The 25,304-nt window shown below is 43.4% G+C and overlaps 2 protein-coding genes across 3 annotated transcripts in view; one reads left to right on the forward strand and one right to left on the reverse strand.

The window, feature by feature from the left end:
- Positions 1 to 5,860: 5,860 nt before the first annotated feature.
- The window catches only part of LOC306939575 (alpha-N-acetylneuraminate alpha-2,8-sialyltransferase ST8SIA3-like), a 37,749-nt gene continuing 18,305 nt past the window's right edge, over positions 5,861 to 25,304 (reverse strand). Inside the window, exons 3-6 of one of the 2 annotated variants that reach the window (XM_079524178.1) lie at positions 24,716 to 25,051; positions 23,099 to 23,320; positions 9,189 to 10,895; positions 5,861 to 8,988 (exon numbers count right to left, since the gene is read on the reverse strand). In XM_079524178.1, the coding sequence (XP_079380304.1) occupies positions 10,610 to 10,895; positions 23,099 to 23,320; positions 24,716 to 25,051 (844 nt within the window). In that variant the 3' untranslated portion in view covers positions 5,861 to 8,988; positions 9,189 to 10,609. Of the gene's footprint in view, positions 9,102 to 9,172; positions 10,896 to 23,098; positions 23,321 to 24,715; positions 25,052 to 25,304 lie in introns of both variants that reach the window. The other variant, XM_079524179.1, reaches the window with a different exon arrangement.
- On the forward strand, positions 17,488 to 19,161 carry LOC306940266 (thimet oligopeptidase-like; the record flags this gene model as incomplete). Its single annotated transcript, XM_079525288.1, has 1 exon — positions 17,488 to 19,161. The coding sequence occupies one exon, from the start codon at positions 17,488 to 17,490 to the stop codon at positions 19,159 to 19,161; it is 1,674 nt and encodes a 557-aa protein (XP_079381414.1).

The raw sequence follows: 25,304 nt of genomic DNA on the forward strand, positions 1-25,304 counted from the left end.
TGCCATGTGGAAAGCCTCATGATGCAAAGTTATCTGTGAACTCAACTAGGAACTGCAATTATTCATTATTTTCTTATAGTGATTATTCTATCAAGTATTAATTCATTAATCAAAAAAGACATATCTGATCTACAAGATCCCAGAGTTAGGTTTAGTTTGTGGGAGCTTGTAGAGCAGCTACTTCCATTTAAAAAAGGGGGACATTTAAAATGTTCTCCCCAAAAACGGATATTGTTTTTATTTAAAATGTAATCTTTTTCAAAGTATGGATTAAGTCGATTAACTGTTGCACCCCTAAACTCTACTGGATGCTGTGGAGACCGACATGAGCTCATGTTGCCTCATCTTATCATTCTTTTATCAGATATGTGATATATGTGATATATCTCATTTTTATTCCATCATGAAATTGAATTGAAAATAGCAAAGGCCTTGTTTGCAGAATGCAACCCAATTTTGTTGTCCTAAACATAGAAAGACAGATGTATGCTACTACGTATACAAAACATAATATATATCTAATGGCATTAAAGGGCCACTTCACCCCTTTTGCAACCAGATCTTATTTTAATGATGTTTGGGAGACAAGAAACACTTTCCTGGGGATTTTATGTCGGTAATAATGTGGTTTTAGATATTTTAGTATTTCAAAGTGTCCGTGATGTCACGGACACTGGTCTCACTTCCTTCTTGGACTACATGTTGTCTCCTTAGAGTATATATATTAATAGAGACGGCACCGGATTTCTCCTCCTATCCACTTGCATAAAGTGCATCCTCATGCTAAATGCACGGGCCCGCCTGCATTCTCAGCTCTGACCAGCAGGGCTCAGCGCTTCAATGCTGGAGAGCCTCCCTGGGGGCTTGAGTATAAGACAGCCCTCCCCCTAAGGTGGGCGAGAGCACCAAAGCGTTATGGGCATTGTAGTAATCCAGCAATCCAGTCAAACCCTAGTAAACACACAGACCTAATTGTTATGGCCATAGGGTGCAAATTTAAAATTGTGCTACTGTTATCTACTACAAATAAATTATATACATTGAGTGACTGGAGTTTCTTGGATTTTCTTAGTTGAAATGTTCCCTTTAAAGGCGAGGTCGTTGGTACCCACGTCTGCAAAACCACACCAGTCTTGGCTGATCTAGGATCAGACCCCACAGAGTATTCCCTTCAAGTGTTTAACTGTGCCCCACTCTACTTTCTGTCTCTCCTACACGGTCTCCCTCTCAGCTTTAATGTCACTTTTGAGTGGCTGTATGTATGTGAAAAGAGTGCTAATACAGTCTACGTCGTACATCTCACATCAGCTCACTGGTCGCAACAAATTGATGAGCAAACCAAATCTGTAGCGACCAGATGCTAAATAATATGGTTATGAGAAGACAATAACATACAGAAGAGCATGTAACAGCAACACACCCGTAAAGACGACAGTCTAGTCTAGTCACGGCTGTTACCAACGACATATAACCATTTATTTATTCATGAATAAAATAAGATTATGTTTGAGCTGATAATTAACTAATGCTTTGATCTGTATGTATTTTTGACGTATGATTAGTAAAGATAGTAATAATAATATCACTAAAATAGTAGTTTAGTAGTAAAATAAATTGCTAATATCATTGTAATGTACTGTATTTTGAGTCTTACTTACATCCAATATATATTTGTTTTTCATTAGTGACATATTGTTTTCGAATGGTGTCTACCTCACTTGCTATGCTAACTGAATTTCCGTTGCAAATACGGTCTATCTGTCTGTCTATCTATCCAACTATCTATCTATCCACACATCCATCTTCTCCTTCATATATGGTTGTCAGTCCATCACGCCTCATGACACGCTCCATATGTGGCCGCCTCCAAATATGAAGATCACGACACTGACCTCATCAAACCCTGGATATCCATACATGGGGAAGACTGGATCATCACCTATAGATCTGCATATATGGAGCCGGCCAGCAACTCTACATCTGACCTAAAACCTCAAACCCTTAGATATCCATATATGGAGCTGACCTGTTCTGACATTCCTTATGTTGATCCCTCCCCACCCGTCCTTCCTCTTCGATGTCTCTCTTTTGACTGATACCTGTCCATTCAAACTCTAGGCGGCCCTGCCTCAAAGTTATTAGTGCAGCCACGCCCGGCAGCCGGCGAAAACAAGAGTTCTCAACAGGCCTGAAAATTAAGGCCCGACCCCACCTGGGCCCTATTCAAACCCTGTACACTCAAGACATTGCCCCCGCTGCCACCCATAGATCTCTATATATGGAGCTGACACCTGTTCTGACATTCCATATGTTGATCTGACCTCATCAAACCCTGTACGCTCAAGACACGCTCCACATATGGCCAGACCTCATCAAACCTGTACACTCAAAACTCTGCCCGTGCTGCCACCCTTAGATGTCCATATATGGAGCTGACCTGTTCTGACATTTCATATGTTGATCTATCAAACCCTGTACACTCAAGACACACTCCATATGGCCAGTACAGAATTCATTCCATATGTTGATCTGACCCGCCATGCCAAAGCTCCAGCGCTCGCCCAGCAGTCTGCCGTCACCCAGGCGGATGCATGCACACGTCCTTACCCTTTAGGGCGAGGTCACTTCTCGCCCTCAGCCTCAGGGCGTCTCACTGGCAGATTATACTATGCAGATGTATGCTGGTTACTTGTTCAGATAAGTTATGTTATTTAGATATATCCTACTGTTTGCTTGGTTCGCATGCTATTCAGAGAATACGGGATTTGATGTTTGCCTGTGTGCTCAGAGATAATGAAAACAAGAATGGGGAGTAAGGCTTGTCATCAGGTGATTAAAACACCCCTGCATGCAGTGCATACAGTACTACCAAACATTGAATCCTGAACCTCATAATCGGTGTTGACGAATCAAGCATGAACCATGTGATTGCGTCACGGCTAGATCAACATATCGGCAGTGGTGGAAGGTAACACAAGTAAGTAGGCCTACATTTACTTTTGAGGTATTTATACTTTACCTTAGTATTTCCAATTTTCAATACGTTTACTTCTACTCCACTACATCTCGGATCCAAATTGTACTTTTACTTCACTGCATTTATATGAAAACTTATAATTCGCCGTGATGCGACACATTGTGAGCTTGTAGATCTGCTATTCTCAAAAGATTTGTATATATACATTTGAAATTGGACATTTTTACTTAAGTAAAAAAAGATCCCACCACTGGTGAATCAAGCAGTGACCATGTGATTGCATGGCTAGAGATGAACGTGTTGTCATTCTCTTCCAACATGTCTCTGGGTGAACTCTGCCAATTGACACTGTAGACTGAGGCTGAATTGAGACAAGACAAATTGTTTAAACTTTCAATCCGATCTTTAGATCTGAGCTTATAAGTATACCATTCACTCTGATGTATGGGCCAGAAGACCCCAACCAATCTGTGGAGCTCCTCTGTGATTTACTCCGTACTATAAAGAAACATCTGCTGGGGTTTTCTATGGATGATGTTTGGTTCATTTGGTTACATTTGTACACTCTGATCGTAAAACAAAAATGGGTGAATATTAAACATTTCTCTTTTGCCTTTTATTTTCATCAAGTACTTAACAAAGAAAGATAACTATTATAATGTTTATGGTTTTTATAAATCTTCTAACATGTTCCTGTATATGCAGCACCCCCTCCCCCATCCCCCCCCTCCCCCCCTCCCCCACACACACACACACAGCACACACACACACACACACACACACACACACACACACACACACACACACACACACACACACACACACACACACACACACACACACACACACACACACACACACACACACACACACACACACACACACACACACACACACACACACACACACACACACACACACACACACACATACACATGTTTAGCCCCGCTAGCACACTTCCATTTAATGAAAACAATCACAGGTTTTCGTTCAACTACAAATAAACACGTACTTACACACAGTCACATACTGTAAATTCCTGTTTCCATTTCACATAGTCACATTAGATATCCATTTCATTGTATGCTGTAAGTAATGCTCTGATAACCGCTTCACTGAGACACTAGAGGTTTGTATTAAAACGATATCATTTGGTTCTGCTGGGTTACATTCAAGATAAGAAAAAAATAAAAATAAAACAAATGTCTGCAGTGTAGATGCAGTAAAATGCAAGGAGGAATGTTGCACTTGTCCTTTATGGTGTTTAACCACAATAACCCTGGCATCCTTTTGGAAGATTTTCATACATTTCCGTTTTTCAAAAGATTTCTAGAGACTATTATTCCCTTCCATTTTTCACAATAATAACATCTACAATATATAGGGCTTAAAGGAGTAGTTCACCCAAAAATGACTTATGGTATCTTCTATCAATTACGCACCCAATGAAGCCGGATTTCCCTTTCCGTTTTTATTTTCTTTCTTTGTCGCATTCCTGAGTCAATAATTTGATTATTGGCTTAGGAATGTGACAAAAACAAACAAAAAAATATATGTAATTGATAAAATGCTAAATTGTGCATTTATATAGCGCTTTTATCCAAAGCGCTTTACATAGATTGTGTATTACATTCTCACACACACACACACACACACACACACACACACACACACACACACACACACACACACACACACACACACACACACACACACACACACACACACACACACACACACACACACACACACACACACACACACACACACACACACACACACACACACACACACACACACACACACACACACACACACACACAACAATGGCGGAGGAAACCATGCAAGGCACCAGCCTGCACATCAGGAGCAATTAGGGGTTCAGAGTCTTGCTCAAGGACACTTCGACACAAACTCTGGGAACCTTGCGGTTCCCATCCGACCGCTCTACCGGCCACACTACCCCTGAGCCACTGCCGCCCCAGTCATAAGATTCTTTATTTATTTTTATTTTGTGATTAACTACTCCTTTAAGAGACACAAAAGGTCAACTACTGCACATTGCATAGGCCGAGACCAGGCCTACTTCATTCTTTCCCTCTATACTAAATCTAGCTATTTGCCTAAACTTGACGATGTTCACCTGCATGTGAGTGACGCTAGGGGTTTATGTGGTTAATGTAACCCGTCTACTCCAACCTTTCACACAAGTCTGAAGTGATTTTACTGAGGGAAAAAAAATTAAAGGAAAATCCCTGAAATATGGTTACAGCATCTGGACCAAAAGAGAAACGGAACACAAATGTGGAGATTATTTTTAACCATTTGAACCCCAACAACATCCCTATTTCGGGGGGAACATTCACAAAAATAATTCATGTTCATCAGGTCCGATGAAGACCCACAGTGGTCGTAAAATGTTTTGCTTAATAAATTCTCTGCTGGGATACAGTGTGCACAATTCACTTCTTTCTTCTCCAATGCACACAGTGTTGTTCAGCACCTGGAAAAAAAATGTGTCGGATGCGAGTGTTTCCCTTTCGACTTTAGGCTGCAGAAGTCAAAATGTTTCCAGTTAAAAATATAACGCACTATCATGGCAGGGCAGTTTCTCACTGTGTGCAAAAGATAAGTTGCCAGAAAAAAAAAAGAAAATTCAGACTTTGTGTGAAAAGGCCTTAATTCATAACTAACCATAAAGTGCTAGTCCATTTTATAGAGTGTGACGGTTAACCCATTAAAACCGAGAACGCATCTGTGTCATTTTAGATTTTTGTGTTGGCTATTCAAAGATATCACAAGCTTGTACATCCGCTATTTTTGATCATTTTGGAAAAATCTTGAAAGTGTGAGAACTGCTGATTTAGAAGGCATTTTGTAGAATTGGCCGCAGGTCTTAATGGGTTAAAACACGTTCACAGGGCTATATGTTAGTCCAGCTAACCAAAGGTTCAAATGCTTCTGAAAAAGAAAAATTAAAAAAAGTGAGTGGAAGGATCAAAAGGTTGCAGCAGTAGTAGACTATAGAGTAGTAGATGCAGTAGTAGAGTTCTAGAATGCACTTAAGTCTAGCATGGATTCAACATGAAACACAACCAGAGGGAAGAACTAAAGGGCACGGTTACACATGTGCTTCTTACACGTCAGAAGCGTGAGCTTGCCCGTTCATTTCCATCGTAAGGGGTGGAGCTAGCGTCCGATTGTGGCGTCCAACACGTCACGTGTGAAGCTTGAAGTTCAACATTATTGAACTTGGACCAGACCGTCAACCAATGAGAAAGATGTGCCGTTATTGATCCCACTTGGCAGCCATTTCGCTTGTAGTTTTCTTTCAGTGAGCCAACCACTCTCTGACACAAGTCAAACTAACTACACCCCAGAAAAGCAGCTTGCATTGGCTACGACACGTATGCAGTTTATGATGCGTGACCGTGCCCTAATGCAGTGGTTCTCAACCGGTGGGTCGGGACCCCCAGGGAGTCCCCAGATTTTGGTGAGATGACAGTGAAGTGACAATTTAAGTAGCCTAACGTTTTTAATATCTTAGAAAAAATAAAGACATAGAAGCAAAGGAGAAGACCATTACTGCATCAAAAGCAATCAACAAACTAAAATGTAAAATAATACAATAAAAAGGCGATAATTCCGAGGCGTTGTGAGCTCTTAGATAGGCTATTTTCACAATATTTTAAACTAAACTGAATGCCTCATCTCCTACATTCCAAGTGCTTGTCAGGGTGTGGGGGTCACCAGTTCAAATATGGTTATTTGAGGGGGGTCGCGGCCTGAAAAGGTTGAGAACCACTGCCCTAATGGACTTATCTTAAGGTTGCTGGGCAGCTGGAAATGACAGGGCTGGAATAGAAGGGACTGGAGCAGGCAGAGCTGAAATGCAGTCTTCTAATTCAGTTTTGCTGAATTGTCTGCAGGTCCATAATCTAACATGGTCCACAAATGACCACCGCCGTTGTAGTCTCATCCACAATATAGTCAAGTGCCTCACAATTCCTCACTCTGACTATTATACAGCTGGTGTAACACACATTTATTTTTGTCCACCTAAAAAGAATCTCTGTGCACCTGGCTTCTTATACTCTGCTTTGTATCCCCATAGCAAACACATTACTGTGCTATTTTTCCTGCCATTCCTCAGTGATATCACAAATGGAAGCCTAGTGCTTAATGTGTATGGTTCTAGACAGTGTGTCAGAGGGTGCGTTTGGGCAGTCCCTCTGTGTCCATCATGTTGAGCGGTTTAAGCTCTGCAGGGACTACTCCTGCCATTTCGTGAATATCTTGGTGTACTTATCGTCATAGTAGTGGTTGCCCATGTTGGGGTCCCAGCCGAATGGCCAGAAGCCATAGAGGTCAATCTGTAGCATAGATTGAGTTTAGGGGTATTTGTCCAAGTCCTGAATACAAACATGTCCATCGAACCGCCACCGTCCTTTACTCCCCGTCTACATGTACCACGAAATTCCTCCACATAGCTGGTGTGTATTCCGCTTTCCTTCTGCACACCTAAAGAAAAAGCATCCCTGCATTGAAATGCGACAGTAGTCCCCAAGTGCTGTGATGCCTCGATGCACTGAAACACTATACTGTTGTTCCCTATTAGCGCTGCGAAGCCTCGATGCACTGCCGTCGCTCTGAAACACTATACTGTTGCTCCTTATAGCGCTGTGAAGCCTTGCTGAACGCCATTCCAACTCCATACCTATACTCACTGAGAGGTGCCCTTGTTACACAGCGAAATCCTGAGTGTTAATTTGACTCTTGAGTCAAATTTAATAATAATTTTACTGTGTACAAAACCCACCACACTTCTTTTTCATCCCAGACCAATGTTTGAAAAACTAAACCGGTCGCAGGCTGTGTTTCATGTGGAGTTCCACTGAAACATGTGACCTGGGTTGTCCCGGTTCGTTTAAACATTGTAGTAATACTGTGTATCTCAGAACCAGAGAAGATGCAGGGAAGTGAAATGAAAGCCCTGTCCAGTTTGGCCCTTGAGTGGATCCCAGGCTGACTCGATTGATCTCCCCTCTTCTCCCTATGGACACCAATTACTTAATTATTAGTTAGGAGGACCCTAAATGGACTGGATGTTTACTTCTAGTGAGTCCTAGCTGTGCTGAAGATACTTAAAGACGGGGTGAAATGGTTAATTTGGGCTTTTTATTTTGAAGTTTCAGCTTGAAACGCTGGCTCTGAAGTTTCTGAACCAATCAGAGCGTCGTATCCCTTCAGGCAATGGGACGGTAGCTATGCTAAATGCAGGACACATGAGTGCGTTTGTTTACAAGTCAGATAGTCGGCCAGCTGTACCATATTACTGCTATGTGTCTTATTTATACCATATAATGTTTTCAGATACATATTTTAGCGTGATGATTAAGTATAAACCGAGTAATACACTGTCTGGATGTCATCTTGAATGAGATTAAAAACGGAGTAGTTTGTAATCAAAAGCACCTGTGTTTGGAGGACGATACAGCAATGGGAATCAAAAGGGTGAGCTTTATTTTATTGATGTGGGCCTCGACACGTCATCACGCAGGACGTTTTCGTTTTCAGGAAGTAATTCAAATTCGATTTTTATGGACCTTTTATATAAAAATACACAACATTTTTTGACATCCATTGTTAGGTATGCCCATATGATGACCACGGATGTGGTCTAAAAGTGTGAACAATGTGTTTTTCATTTCACTGGGTCTTTAAGCTCCAGTATCGTCATAATGTTTCTGAGCACATATATCAAACTCATTCGGATTCCTCTGCTCTTGTGTTTCTGCAGCTATGAGTTGGCACCCTCCAAAGAGAAAAGAATCCCAGTCCTCGCCATCCGCACTCTGCAACCACTTTGCAAAACTACAGTTATTTGAACAGCGTATTTGCTAGCTGAAGCACCAATAATGTCATAGCAATAGTAGGCCATATCCATATATACTGCATATCAATGCCTGATTGTGATGGGTTGATCAGCACCTGACACGGCAGATCCTCAGCTAAACCAGGGGTTCTCAACCCGTGGGTCGCGACCCCTCGGGGGGGTCGCCAAATTATTTTAGGGGGTCCCCAAATTATTTTCACGGTTTTTCAAAAATAGCAGACCTACAAGCTCGTAGCGCGCCACTCGGTGGCGCGCTACAAGCTTGTAGATCTGCTATTTTTCATTAGCTAAATTATAACATAATGCTTAAAACACCAAAACAATAGGAGAATCCATGCCTCCCATCACCCTGCCGCCACATCCTCTGTTCAGCAGTTCATGGACACGTTTCAATCGGTGGCTTGGGGACCGTGAATTACGTCAACCTTGCAATTACAAGAGGCTTGCAACTTGATTCTTGAAGGCCATATTGGCCAGAAAATAAAATATAAAAGGTAGAATCACCCCCATTTTATCACCCGTTTTATTTTACTCCATGGGTATGGTGGATTTACTTTCTAGAATGATGAATCACACCATTACTTTGAGAAGAACTGCAGATAGGTTTCTAGTAGCCCTATTTATTTTGATTCAAGATAGGCCCCTATGATTTTGTAAACAGCTGTAGCTACAAGCTACATTGTTCTCGTTAAATAGGCAATCTAATTCTAATAAAATGTAGGAGATCAAAGTAATATTAGTTTAGAAAATTGCTGTAATTTTGCTTAAAACTTTAATTTAAAATTTAAAGTATATGTATTTAATCTAATCCAATAAATTGTTTCCTACAAGACGGTGGGTCCTTGTTTTTCACCGTGTTTAACCCATTTCCCGCCAATGAAAAAAATGGAATCTAGTGTGGCGGGTTCCTTCAGGAACATGTCCTTTAGCGCCCGCTCTTCTCGCTCAGGCTGCTATAGTCACTTCCCTGTGATTCATTACTGTGCCGATGGAGACCTAATCCAAAAGAACAGATAAACCATGCCTGGCTTCTGCCTTCTCACTTGCATCGGAGCCAATTACAAGCACATTACTGTGTGTCTGTGTGACGGGCCAAGTTGTGCTCTCAGCACATTCATTGTCAACGTCTGGGAGAGAACCCAACGTTTCAGACAGCAGTAGTTATGATATTAACAGTTAGGGCTGTGGGCAATATATTGATATTATACTGTACACTGCACAGCGATATCATGATACTACGGTATGAGGCTAGAAAATACCGTCTGGGATTTGGGATATTGTAATATGGCGATAGTATGAGTGTTGTCTTTTCCTGGTTTTAAATCACTTAAGCCCTATTTTATACTTGTTCAAAAAAATATTAATAGTAATCAAAAATAGTGCATATAGCCGATCTGCACGTTTACAAGGTGTTTTATCATGATGCGTTGTGAGCAAGTAGACCTGCAATCTTTGCTATTTATGAACAGTAAAAAAAGGAAAAAAATAAATTGATCATCACAAAACGATATTGTTGTCACAATACGATATTAGCAATATTCATCGACACAATACGGTATGAATAATATTCATCGTCACAATGCGATATTATCGTCACAATGCAATTATTACCATCACAATATCAATATCGAGGAGGTATTTGTTCAAAACACACGGTGACGTTTGATATCAGCCCATTATTAGCCCAACCCTATCAGCAGTAAAAGAAGCGCAGCGCTTTGCGGGGGTGGGAGACCCTAGAGGGCGCAGTGCGAGAGGCTGAGTTTGAGCAGTCCCTCCGTGTGCATCTTGTAGAGCAGCTTGAACTCGGCGGGGAGCTGGTGCGACTCCTGCCACTTGGTAGTGAACTTGGTGCCCTTCTTGTCGTAGTAGTGGTAGGGCAGCTCCTTGCCCGTGTTGGGGTCCCAGCCGAACGGCCAGAAGCCATACAGGTGGATCTGGTCGCACATGGAGGACGCCAGCGTGTACATCAGGATGCCGGTGCTCAGACGCTTCGGAGACAGCTGTTTGGTCTTCCAGTATCTGGCAGGGAGGGGGGGCGGGAGGGATAGACAAATCATTATAGAATGTCAGGACAACTCCATTTTTATTGAATATAAAATGACCTACAAACATCCTTTTTCACCATTGTTAGAGTAGAAGAGGCACCTCTAAAATGTGTAATAGCAGTACTACTACTCCTTGTGAGTGTTTGTCATCTGTTTCACTTGACTTTTATGATGGTGCATACCTGATGTCCTGTCATGTGTTCCAGTTGACTGGTTAATTAATCATGTTTTTAAAGAAAATGGGTGTATCACTTGTTTGTTTATTATGATCTCCCTGTGATATATGAATATTGGGTCTTTCTGTCATTTCCATTGTCACATCGTGATGATCGGATGATCTTTGCATGTTTGCATCCTTGATTAATGATTGACGGTATTATGAGTACCAGCTGTGTCACTGGTCAGCTGACACAGCCGTGACAGGTGCCTGTTTGTGAATCTCATTGTCTGATGAAGAGCCGTGAGGCTCAAAACGTCATGTCCACTATGGTGTAAAGAACCTTAACACATTGACTCCCATTCACAAGTTAATTGATACAGATCTCCTTCCGTCCCGAGCACGAGTTACACGAGTTGTGTTTTATTTGTTTAATCGGCCAAAAAAATGGACGAATAGAGTGTCAGAGGAAAACATTGTGGGCTCCATTTTCGTCACCGCTAAACCCCTTATCCCTAAACTTCTTTGTCTTTTTTTACTATTTTGCAAAACATTTTTGAATAGTTAAAATGGCCAGTCTACAAGCTCACAGAGTGTCAATGTAGATTGGCTAGTTGAACTATTAAAAAATGTTTTTCAAAATAGTAAAAAAAGGCCAGTGAGTTTAGGGATAAGGGGTTTAGCGGTGACGAAAATGGAGCCCTGTATGTTTTAAACTTTAAAACATACAATATTTTCCTCAGACACTCTAGGATACGTGGCTTCTCTGGGATTCTGGGTAATCGAGGTGCAATGCAAAATCTATGGAGCGTAATTGCAGCCTCCTCCATGTCCAGGATTGGGTGATTCTTCAAAGGTTAGTGAAAAACTTCAGCAGTGAAACTATTTTGAGCTTATTCTAGTGTTTCTTCCAAACTAATAACCAACTAATAACTCATAGAAACATGATTTCTTCTCAGTCAGGGATATTTGTAACGTTAATGTACTTATGCCCACAGAAACTGACTATAGGAAATCTCCCTCTCCCGCGCACACGCGCGCACACACACACACACACACACACACACACACACACACACACACACACACACACACACACACACACACACACACACACACACACACACACACACACACACACACACACACACACACACACACACACACACACACACACACACACACACACGCACGCACACACAGGGGGGGGGGGACATTGGTCACATCACTGGACACATCACTAGCAATTCTACTTAACGATTGAAACTGTAAACATAAAATGATAGTGTGCTGTTGCCGGGCAGAATTAAAACCCTATCTTAACCTTAACTAATGGCATGTCTGCTACAATAACTAACTACAAGGCCATGCTGAGAGAATGGCTTCTCCAGCCACGATAACGGTGTGTGCTTCCAGACATACTGGCTCCAGCCTCGCTGCCAAGACAAAGCCTTATTTAACATTAAATGTAACACTGCCCAATATGTCACCAGTTTAATTACTCTGCCTTCAGATAACAAAGCAACAGGCAACACGTCACTTTCAATGGAAGTCAGTCGGTGTCATTAACCACTTAAAAGGGGGATGGAAACCTAGGCTGATTGCACAATGTTGTTAGTTTTCAGGTTCAGATTAAGAACTAAAGCAGGATAAAAACATGGCAGACTACATAACACTCATCATTGTGATGTACTGTAAGCCGGTGGTTCACTAAACTTTCCCAAGTCAAGGACCCCCAAATTCTTATGTATTTGTCTGCGGAACCCCATCTGAAATTATTGTGCCAGCGACCCACCCCCCATGAAAGATTTTTGTTGTTAAAATGTAACATTTCAAACATATTGGAAGACCTTCTTTTGGAAAATACAGTAGCAGAGCTTGGTTAAAAGTGCTTACGCTGACTTTGATGATATATTACGTTGCTGGGGACCCCCCTGGAACCCCCTCAAGGACCCCTGAGGGTCCCTGCCAGACCTCACTCGAGAGCCAGTGATGTAAGCATTAGCAACACAGCTGCAGCTAATAAAAATTAACAACGGGGCGTGCTATGGCCCTGAAACACTGAAAGCATCAAACGCACAGTGTTTACAGCGGCTGTAGCCACACTGGAGGCGTCAAGTGGGTCAGTGACGCTCGCGTCCAATGACGCTTTCACCGTGTCAGGGGCCAGGCCCCTTAGATTCATAGACAGATTCATAAATAGGCAGACAGTGGTACTACAAATTTGAGGTATTAGTACGTCGGACCAAAGATATGCACCCCCTTTCGCCAACCCCACCTAGGGTATAGGCGCTGATGACGCAGAGGAGAGAACACGCCCGCAGTGTCCCCGGCAGGAACGCAACTCGGGACCTTTTAGCTGTGAGGCGACTGACCGCGCCACCGTGCCCTATGAAGTTGTTTCATAAAGAAAGGTGCAGCCAGTTCAAGCCACTCAAATGTACACACAGTAAAATCCTCAGTGTCCTCTTATCCTTTTAAAATGTAGAATTTAAATAGCAGAAATCTCACAACGAGCTTTGCGTCGCTCGTAGATCAGCTATTTCCGGTGCGCGACGACGGAAAGGTAATAGTATAAACGAAGCGTTAGCGAGGAAAAGCCTTCCAAACTGGCCTGAACAAAAGCCACTCTGGGACGTCCTTAAGGTTTTCTATCCACCCTGAGCTGCTTACAACCCGGTAATGCTTCCCAGAGCAGGTAGATATAATGGGATTGGTCCAGATTACTGTACCACCTGTCTATTCACAATGCCACAATGTTAAACCACTAGGCATAAATCCCTCTTTACACACACACAGACACGCACATGAGGACAAACGTGCACACGTTTCAGTTACCCACACTGCACTGAGACAGCCACACGCATGCACACGCACGCACGCACGCACACACACACACACACACACATACACACATACATGCACGCACGCGTGCGCGCGCACACACACACACTCCATTACAACTCTGTGCCATACCTTTCATAAAATAGCCCTTTCTCTATAATCCGGCTTTGGGGTCTAAATCCTCTGTACCGTACTGGTCTCTACCCCATGGCTCAGCACAATACAGCCACATGGTACACATGGGGTTATCCCCAAAACCGGGGCTCTGGCACTACTGCTGCTGACACTCACTCACTCACACACTCACACACTCACACACTCACACACTCACACACTCACACACTCACACACTCACACACACACACACACACACACACACTCACTCACACACTCACACACTCACACACTCACACACTCACACACACACACACACACACTCACTCACACACACACTCACACACTCACACACTCACACACTCACACACTCACACACACACACACACAATACTTGTGAGGACATGAAGATTTTCGGATTTTGTGACTGCCATTTTTGCCATGTTTAAACCCTAATCCCAAAGCCGAAAATTGATGCCCTAGATCGGCTATTTTTTGATGCACGACACTGTGTGCCAAGTATGAGTCAGAAATAACTCCAATCTCCACCCCCATTCTTATTTGCTAACAAGTTCATTCATACAGCACGTACAGTCGTACACCCACTACAATCAGATGGCCTCCACGTTCAACCTCACTCAGCTCCCTTCATTCCCAAGTTCAATCAATCAATCGATCAATCAATTCAACCAATTCAATCTAATGGTTCACTTAGGCTAGGTCACAGGGGGGTGCATACCTAGCCTGGTTAATAAACCAGACCGAATCAGCCGTTGGCAAAAAAAAGTTGCCTACCAGCGGATTACGGTCTGGCGAGGCTCAGTAGCACGCCTCTTTCCTACAGCAGAGAACAGGTCGGACCAATCGGGACACGGTATGCAATATAGGCGGGCTTTGGTACAGTGACGTTTAATGCTTGAGTTTTTTGACTGACAGTAGCTCTGACCAATTGCGTCAAAGAGAAAATGTTCCCCGGGAAATGAAATCCAAGTGGAGCCAGCCCAGACTGATATACCGCGACAGTGTTGTGTGATATTAGTCTGGTTTATTAGCCAGGCTAGTGCATACCTTGGTCAGACATACTAACAGTCCGACTAAAAAAAGAAAATCCATATTTTCTCAAAGTCATTTCAAGAATAAAAAGTGAAAAGAAAACAAATGTTGAAGTAGAATTAGGGGAAATTAGGATGATCTACAAGCTCACAATGCTCACAACGCCTGAGCTTGTAGATCTGCCATTTCCACTAGCTTGGGTCCCGCGGGGCAAACGTCTAATTTCTGTTTGGGGTCTTGAGCTAAAAGGTTTGGGAACCACTGCTGTATACTGTATGTGTTGATGATGTTTTATTGGAGCGTAAAGCTGCTGGCCTGGATTAACACCGTGTGCTGCCCTGGGGTGACCACGCTAGTGCACCCACCCCCCACCGCCCGCCCACTACACACGTTGAAGAAAAAGAGAAATTTACTATGGCTATAAAGGCCGTAGATTTACATGAGCGCCCAACAGCTAAAAGGGTAGGCAGGCACACATACAGTACACTATGACATCATGGATGGGATAGGCATGGCCCTACTGATGCCATACTGGACCCGTACACGCCGATGCTCAAACCTCGACGCAACTCACATCCATCCCAGTGTGACACGTCGTGCTTAACCCATTCAGGCCTGACGTCGAAATAAAAAAAAAAAGTTTTCTAAATCATGACAATTTTCTGAAAGATTTGAGGCACATTTTAACGATTAAAAAAAAATAGCAGACCTACAAGTTCATAGCGCGCCACTCGGTGGCGCGCTATGAGCTTGTAGATCTGCTATTTTTTAATAGCTAAAGTATAACAGAATGCTTGAAACACCAAAAGGGGTTCCCGCCCAAAATGGGTTAAATATCATTATTCACGCTTAAATAGTTTTATTCAAAATCATAAATGGCCTGTATGTGGGGACTACGCGCAAAACCATTACATGGTATTTATGCACACAGGGCATGCATGGGTCCAATGAAACTAGTGATTCTCAAACTTTTTCATTTCAAGGACCCCCGGTTTACTGTTTGCGTTACTGCGTTATAGGCCACGGACCCCCATAACTCTTGAGTGTACAGATGAATCCAAAAGGACCAGTACAGGGTTTTTTTCCCTTTCATTTTTGAAGAAAGTCCAGCTGAAGTCCATGTCATGTCTGTCTATCAGTCCCACCTGGTCCACACAACACCACTGACCGGAAACTTGAAACCGAAATTAAAAAGTACCAGAAGGTTTGTTTTTTAACTGTATTTTTTGTTTTGTTCTTTGTTTTACATTTTGAGGCCTCAACAAAGCCTCAAAAAGCCTCCTATGTCCAGCTTTTGGTGTGTGTGCTAACACAAACTTTGTCCTACACAAACTTTACATCCCATTGACAATTTTGAGTGTGTGTTAATTTTGAGTGTTACGCAGTGTTTGTGTAAACACAAACACTGCGTAACATAAACATTGAAGACGCATATTCTGATTGGCATTGGAATGAGATGAAGTGTGATGATGTACGATGATAAGATCGCCCCTCACTTCACACGGGTGATTTTTTTAAACTTGACTGAGGGGGCTAGATGGTCCCCCCCGACATCGCGTCTGCCCATGGTGGTCCCCAGACCCCACTTTGATAACCACTGCAATAAACATCATGGCTTCATGTTGTGGAGCTCAGACTTCAGTCCATGACGTCAGTCATCAACGACGTATCTATGACATACTTAGCTCCCTATTTGGGAAAGGTTTCAGCCCCGCTCGACCACCACTCACTTCTTTCTAGACAGGCCGGCTCTGTATGAGTCTAGCCGATGACGTGGTGACCTCAGACGGCTGCCACTTTCAGAGCACCGTAAAAACAGAAGACGTGATTGCACACATTCACCAAATAAAGGCAAGGCCAATAAGGATGTGAATGGATAAGGAAGTGGTTCTATTTCTATCTAGTCTATTTTAGGCACTTTAGACATACAGTACTATATCCTTGCTGTCGGGAGGAAACCACCTAACTCCATTATTCTTTAGGGCCGCCAGCCCCAGTCCTATGTCCAGCTTTGAGGGTTTGTGTGTAAACACACACAAACATTGAAGACAAAAGTGAGGACGCAAATTGTGATTGGCCAGAATGGAATGATGTGTGATGGCGTCACATGTGACGATAAGAGCGCCCCTCACTTCACAGTTCACACGGTGTGATTTTCAGTTGAAGTTTAACTGTCAAGCTGTCTTTGATGTCACAGACTGTCCAAAGTGTATCTCTGAACTACATTCCTTTATTCAGCATTGATACACTGAAGTCCTTGCTGCCACACCTTTTGATCCAAACACAGAGGGAGGGTGCAGAGAAATCCCTTCATACTACAATATACAACTGTGCCCAAAGTGCAAGATCCAAACAGACTCATAGAGCTCAGACTACACTGTGATTGAATTTCACTAACATGGAATCTACAGGAGAGGTGGATTTCAACAGCCCTGCTCGGGCTTGCACTGAGGACTACCTGCACTGGGATCTGAGCCCTGAACAGATCCAGCTGAAGTCTGACGAGGTCATTGCCAAGTACAAGAATGTGTGGGATGCCGTGGGCTCCCTGGACCTGGACGGTGTTACCTTCAACAACACTGTGAAGGCCCTGGCTGACATGGAAACTGAGTGCGATTCCCAGGTCCAGATCTTGGGCTTCTTCAAGTACGTTTCTCCCAGTAAGGAGGTGAGGACCGCCAGCACAGATGCTGCATATAAGATACAAGAGTTTATAGACGTGAGCATGAGAAAGGACGTCTACCAGAGGATTCTTGCTCTGGCGATGAAGGTGGACGAAGACAGTCTTACTGCAGAGGATAAGAGATACGTGCATATGCGGCTTGGGGTAAGCATACAAGACATACAAGACAAGATGAAATTCAGTAGTAAGTATATAAATAATCTACGTAGTCATATTACAAAGACTGGGACGTACAAGGGTAGTCCCGGTGGCTTATGGATCGAAGCGAAGGGTTTCAAAACCTACGCTGACTTTGCCCTGAGGAGCAACATGGTGCGGTCTGCCAACAAGGTCTCCATCTTCCTGGACGAGCTGACCCATAAGCTGAAGCCACTGGGAGACGAGGAGAGTCCGAAGGCCAAGCGTACATGCCAGTTGAAGGAGTATTTTCCCTTGGAGGTTGTGACCCAGGGTCTGCTGGACATCTTCCAGGACCTGCTGGGTCTGTCGTTCAGCCTGGTGCACGGCGCCCCCGTATGGCATCCTGATGTCACTCTTTACTGCGTCACTGACCGCTCCTGTGGACAGACCGTCGGACAGTTCTACCTCGACCTGCTCACCAGAGAGGGAAAGTACACCGAGAGGTATGTCGGTGGATATTATGTCGCTGGATATTGCGTCCCGCTGCAGCCCGGCTGTCTGCTGTCTGATGGGAGTAGACAGAAGGCTGTTGCTGCCATAGTGACCAATTTCAACAAACCCACAGCCAACACCTCCCTCCTGACGCATCAAGACGTGAAAACATTCTTCCATGAGTTTGGTCACGTCATGCACTACCTCTGTGCTCAGGTTGACTACGCTGTGTTCAGTGCATTCCACGTGGAGAAGGACTTTGTAGAAGCTCCGTCTCAGATGTTGGTAAACTGGGTTTGGGAGAAGGAACCACTACAGAGAATTTCTAAACACTACAAGACGGGAGCTCCGATTCCTGACGACCTGCTGGACAAACTCATCAAGTCTCATCCCGCAATCGCCCGTAGGGAATTGCTGGCTAATATAGAACTAGCTAAATTGGACCAACGTCTTCACACCCATCCGGAGAGTCTGGGAGTGCTCCCTTCTCAAGGGAGTACTCTAGATGCCCAGTACTATGGCTACCTGTGGAGTGAGGTGTTGGCCATGGACATGTTCTACAGCCGTTTCAAACAGGAAGGCATCATGAACCCTAAGGTGGGTTTGGACTACAGAAATTGCATCCTGAAGCCTGGTGGTTCTAAGAATGCCAAGGAAATGCTGAGGAACTTCTTGGGTCGTGAACCCAATCAGGATGCGTTCCTCCAGAGCAAAGGACTAAAAGTTTCAACGTGTTCAGATCGGAGGTCCCGTTCCAGATGCTGGAGAAAGGACTAACGGTTTCAACATCAACATTCAACAAAAGAAAGACATGTCCCCCCACCCAACAGTTTCAGTTGTGGTCTGACATCAGTGCAATTTACGTTTGCGACATCCATCCGCCATCCACCTGATGATTTTAATACAGCCCCCACCAAAAACAACAAAACAGGGCGCCCGCTGGCCTAGTGGTCCAGGCGCATGCCACATATAGGCTCTGGCCTGACAGCATGCCACGTGTTCAAGACAAGTCCCATTCATGACAACCTTTGCTCCGTGTCTCTCCCTTTCTCTCTCTATCTTCACTAGTATCTATCAATAAAGGCAAAAAGCCAAAAACTATAAAAATAAAAATAAAATGCACTTCTTAACCTATTAAAACTGGGAAACCATTAATTTTGTTACACAAAGCTGTGCATATGAGAGGCTAGTGCCCCTTCCTATACACAGCTTTGTGTCTGTGTGTATGTACCACGAAATGTGATGATTTGATTGGCTGATGCATGATGACGCACAATGATAATAGTGTGATATACCGGTATATATATATTTTTTTTTGTTGAGCACTCCAACAACTGGCTTTGTACCCGTGTACCCGTGTTTGTTTGTTTGTACCAAAAAAACGAGCATGGTTGCTATGGTTAGCAACCAAAGAAACGAGCATGGTTGCTATGGTTAGTATGTGACGTCACTGACACTGACATCATGAAACCGCTCCTTCAACGCCTGAGTGACCTACCTTCAAATGACACTGTTGAGACTGAATTCATGCGGAGAGTACTTATGACACAGATGCTTTCCTGGTTCTAATGTACAGTAACTATAACAATAAATGTGTAGTTGCACCACTCAGTTCACACGGGTGTGATTTTTCATAAATCAATGCTAGTCTTAGATACAGTGGACCCTTCTAGACTGTGCTTCAATGTACCTTATTGAACGGTAGTGAATAACAAAGACTCTGGTGACCTGTAATGTTCAATCATGTCAATACTGTGGTGTGGTTGTTTTGTCTTGTTTTTTTGGGGGGGGGTTTCTGTGCATTGTAATGTCCGTATTGTGGTACGTTTTCCTATGTTGTGTTGAAAAAAGAAAAAACATGTGGTTCTATATACATTGAATTGCGATTGAACAGTTGTGAAATTTCAGAGCCTCAATAAAAATACATTGAAGAGAAAAAAAAATCAATGCTATTGAACACCCTTTACGTCTGTGTGTTGGTTAAAAAATACTGAACTAGGCCTAATGAAAAGTATTAAAAAGCTGTCTGCTCAAACTGTCTGATAAAGCAGCTAACTCCACCACCTCTTACCCTCTCATGCAAATATTGACAATATATAAAGTCACAATACCAACTTTGATGAGGCAGTATCACATTGTTTTGAAAATATAAGGTTTTCTTACATTTTGGACTTCTCCCCGTCAGCAGAGATATACGGGTTCATTGGCTGTTTGAAAATAGCCGAACTTACAAGCTCACAATGCGGCGCCATGCGGCACTTTGTGAGCTTGTAGATAAGATTACAACATTATTGAATGTTTTTGAAACATTTTAATGTCAAAACATTTACGGTAAATGTCAACACAAATCATGTCCGCGGCCAAATGCACCTCATGTCCTTGACTTGAAAACCACTGGGATGAGGTTATCAGGCATTCTACAACACAAACACAAAGTAAAGGAATGAAAACAATATATATAACAAATAAACTAATAATAACTAATATTAAGGCATTTTTTGTTTTTCTATTAAATCTAGTATAATAGCCTCTCTCTCTCTCTCTCTCTCTCTCTCTCTAAAAATAATAGGAATTGTTTCTCAGGTCAAATATTTATACCAGCGACCGACCGGGGATCCTTGAGGTGGTTCCCGGGGGGTCCCCAGGAAAGAACCAAACGGACCCTTACACAGGTCTTTAACTCGTACAAACGGAACCAAAAGGGTTCATTTGGTTCCATTTGTACAATACACAGTCAGAGTTAAGGATGCATACCAAAGTGGGGATCCTCAGTGTTGGAAAAGTTACTCAAAAACGGTATTACCTATTTTACCTACTTTACTTGTTCTGGACGGTTTATGGCCCGCCCTTCTGCATCCGATAATTCACATGTACAGACAAGTGTGCATCACTTCCGTATGTGCTCTAGAGTCTAGATCTAGACCGATCAGCCGCCTGCAAAGCAACTGCATCCCAACCCAGTCTACCATTTTAAATAAACACTCAGGCCCACAGTACCATGCACCAAGGCTCGTGAAAATAAGTTACCTTTGGAAAATAGGAAAATATTTGTAATACTACCCAAAATGTGAAAGTAATTAGTGATTACTAGTTACTGGATAAAGGTATTATTACTTTAAGTATTAAGTTACATTCCAACACTGATCCTCACGCAAGCTCGCACGCACGCCAGTGTTGATTTCGTTGACTAATACTATGATGAAAAATGTTCGTCAACTACCTTTTTTCACTGACAAAAACTAAATGGAAACTAAATTAAAACTAAGCTATGATGACTAAAACTAAGACGCAATTTTGTCAACAAATAAAAACTAGACAAAAATGTTAGGAAGGGACTAGTGGGCAAGGGATCCAGTATAGAAGTAAAAGAGACAAGTAATTTACTCATTTTACACTTGGTTGCATGCTTTTCCATTATGATGGCATCAAGGCCCGCCAAAACACAATGTTGTCGACTAAATCAACAGTACATTTACTCGACTAAATCCGAAAACGAAGGTCGCAGTTAACTATGGAATTGCGCATTTCCCGTCAGTTGGGCACCATATATGGTGGTCGGGGTGAGATAGCATGTGACATCACGTGACAACATCAGGGATGGAGATCCCTGATGTCATCAATATTAAGCCCATATATGGAGATCCCTGATGTCATCAATATTGGCCAGCAACTCTACATCTGACCTCAAACCTCAAACCCTTAGATCTCCATATATGGAGCTGACCTGTTCTGACATTCCATATGTTGATCCTTCCCCATCCATCCTGACTCGTCGATGTCTCCCTTTTGACTGATACCTACCTGTCCATTTAAACTCTAGATGGGCCTGCCCCAAAGTTATTAGTGCAGCTGCGCCCCGCAGCCGGCGAAAACTATAGTTCTTAACAGGCCCGAAAATTAAGATCTACCCCCCATGCCAAAGCACCAGTGCTCGCCCAGCAGTCTGCTGTCACCCAGGTGGATGGGCGAGGTCGCTTCTCACCCTCAGGTGTCTTACTGGTGATATTTAGTCGACTAAAACTAGACTGACACTTAAACATTCCAGGTGACTAAAATGTGACTAAAACTAAATGAAAACTATTCAAGGAGATTATGACTAAAACTAAAATCTAAATTTGCTGTGAAAATCAACACTGCTGTCACGCCCGCACGCACACTAGGGGTGTACCGATACATTTTATAGTGATACGATACGTATCACGATACATGGTTGACGATACGATTCAATGATTTGTAATCGATATAGTAACTATTTAGCAAATTACATATGTGTGAAACTTGTGGATAGTGCAGGTTTTTTAAGGGAATGATTTATTATTATGGATATAAATAAGTAAACACAGTGATTCGCTGGCAAATAGATGGACATTGTATTTTAACACATAATGGACAAACCCACGCCTTGACATGAACACAGAGAATACACACATTTATCGATAGACCAAGTGTAGCTATTATGGAATGGAAAAGTAATTACATTTTATTTTTTCTTCTTAAAATTGGTAAAAAACAATGCATTATTGATAAAATTGATTATTTCCATTGCAAAACGATTCGATACCAATTATTTCTATTGCAAAACGATATGATACAAAGTCAAACGATACGATATTTGCTGTTTACATATACATATATATATATATATATAGTTACTATATCGTTACACCCCTAACGCACACGCACCTCTCTCTCTCTCTCTCTCTGGATTACTTACTTGTTGATGTAGCGCATGATGTTGCCCGGCCAGGCTAGCTGCACCTTCAGCTGTCCTCGGTGCTCCACGAAGAAGTCGACGAGCGTGCGCGTGACGGTGGCCGACGTGTGGAAGAAGAAGGCGGGGATCCACAGGATGGCGCCGTCCAGCTTCTTCAGGCTCAGGAAGAAGTTGTTGCGGTCCTGCACCGTCAGCAGGTTGTTGTAGTACTTCTCCAGGATGCTGCGTGCATGGGGGGGGGGGGGCATAGAAACATTGTTCAGAACACACCTTCAGAAAACTGATTTTTGATTTAGAAGCATTTTTTTTTTTAAATCGGCCGCAGGTCTAAATGGGTTAATACCTTAGAGTATATATGAATAGAGACGGCACTCGGAGGAAACCCTGAGGAGAAATGGACATAGTGGCCGAATTTGGTATTGCAGCGTGGGCCCAAACACATGAACGCGCTGGTCCGTTGACTATCATTGTGCACGTTCACGATGACACGTGAACGCCGTTTCATACGTGAACGCACGTGAACGGGTGCAATGATAGTCAACGGCAGCGCGTTCATGTGTTTGGGGCAAATCCATCCCAGAATGCACTCTGTTCCTACCTGGAAGGAGGAGTGAAATCGCCTCATGCGCTTTAGAGCAACTTAATGCAAGTGGATGGGAGGAGAACTTGGGTGCCGTCTCTATTCATATATACTCTAAGGTTAATACTAACCTTGGGTTGAAGGTGGTCATGTTGGTTTGAATGTGTTAATAATGTGTTAACCTCCCCCTCTCACCGGTTGTCACCAACCTGGGAGTAAAAATGGACCCTCACCTCAATTTGAGACCCACATCAGACATATCTGCAAAACTTCCCTTTTCCACCTCAGAAACACCTCAAAGCTCCGCCCAACACTCACGCTAGCTGACTCAGAGAAACTTGACCACGCCTTCGTCTCCTCCAGGTAGGACTAGCCTGCAATGCACTTCTCATCAGGATCCCTAGCAAGAGCCTTCAAAAGCTCCAGTATATCCAAAACAGCGCCGCTAAGATCCTGATGAGAGTGTGCAAACGAGAGCACATCACACCCATCCTCCGCTCACTCCACTGGCTCCCCGTCGCATTCCGGACGCAATACAAGATACGGAAACGCCCCCCCCCCCCCCCCCCCCCACCTCAAGGAATTAGTCTCCCTGAAACCCTCGACCCTCACCCTCCGCTCCTCAAACACATACTGCCTCAACCCCGTCACGGCCAACCTGCACACCATGGGTGACAGGGCCTTCTGCGCAGTTGCCCCTGAACTGTGGAATACCCTCCCCGCACACTTGAGAGTGCCACAGTCAATTGACTCCTTCAAGAGAGGACTAAAGACCTACCTTTTTAACAAGGCTTTCTTCTAAATCCACTGATTTTATTCCTTGACCCATGCCCTCATGTTCAAAACCATTTTGTTTCCTTGATGCTTAATTGTGTGTGTTTTAATCGTGTGAGGTTATTTTATGCTTTTGCCTACTGTTTTACGCTTTTGTCTACTGTAGCACTTTGAGATTCTGAGGAATGTAAAGTGCATTATAAATAAAATTATTATATATTATTATTATTATTATAATGGGTTAATAATGGGTTAATACTAACCTTGGGTTGAAGGTGGTCATGTTGGTGCGTCGGCCCACGTCCTTCTTGAAGATTTCGGTCGGTGCGAAGTTGCAGCGGAACACGAAGTCGAACTTCTCGATCTCAGCGCCGCAGCGCGAGCCCGTCAGGATGCCGCTGTTGCCGACCACGGCGCAGACGTTGTAGTGCCGGCCGAGGATGGGCGAGGCCTCGGGCAGCAGTGAGCGGAAGTTCTCGCCAATGGAGAACACGTACTTGTGGCTGGAGTAGTCGTAGTGCATGAGCTGGCCGAGGCGCACCGCCCCGCGTGTCAGCGAGAAGTTATGTGGGATGTCGATGTACCGCGAGATCTCCTTCCTGGAGAGGAGGAGAGATGGTTACAGCATGATGTATTAGAACAGTGGTTCTCAAACTTTTTTCATGTCAGGGACCCCCACATTGACACTTATTAGCCTGCGGACTCCAATTAGAAAATATATGGACCAAGGACCCCCACGGCTCTAGCAGTGATTTCTCAACCATTTTCATTTCAAGGACCTCCCGTTTAATATGGATTAGGCCAGGGGTTCTCAACCCGTGGGTCGCGACCCCTCGGGGGGTCGCCAAATTA

Source organism: Electrona antarctica (genome assembly GCF_951216825.1).
Source record: "Electrona antarctica genome assembly, chromosome: 16".
In the NCBI taxonomy this organism is placed as follows: domain Eukaryota; kingdom Metazoa; phylum Chordata; class Actinopteri; order Myctophiformes; family Myctophidae; genus Electrona; species Electrona antarctica.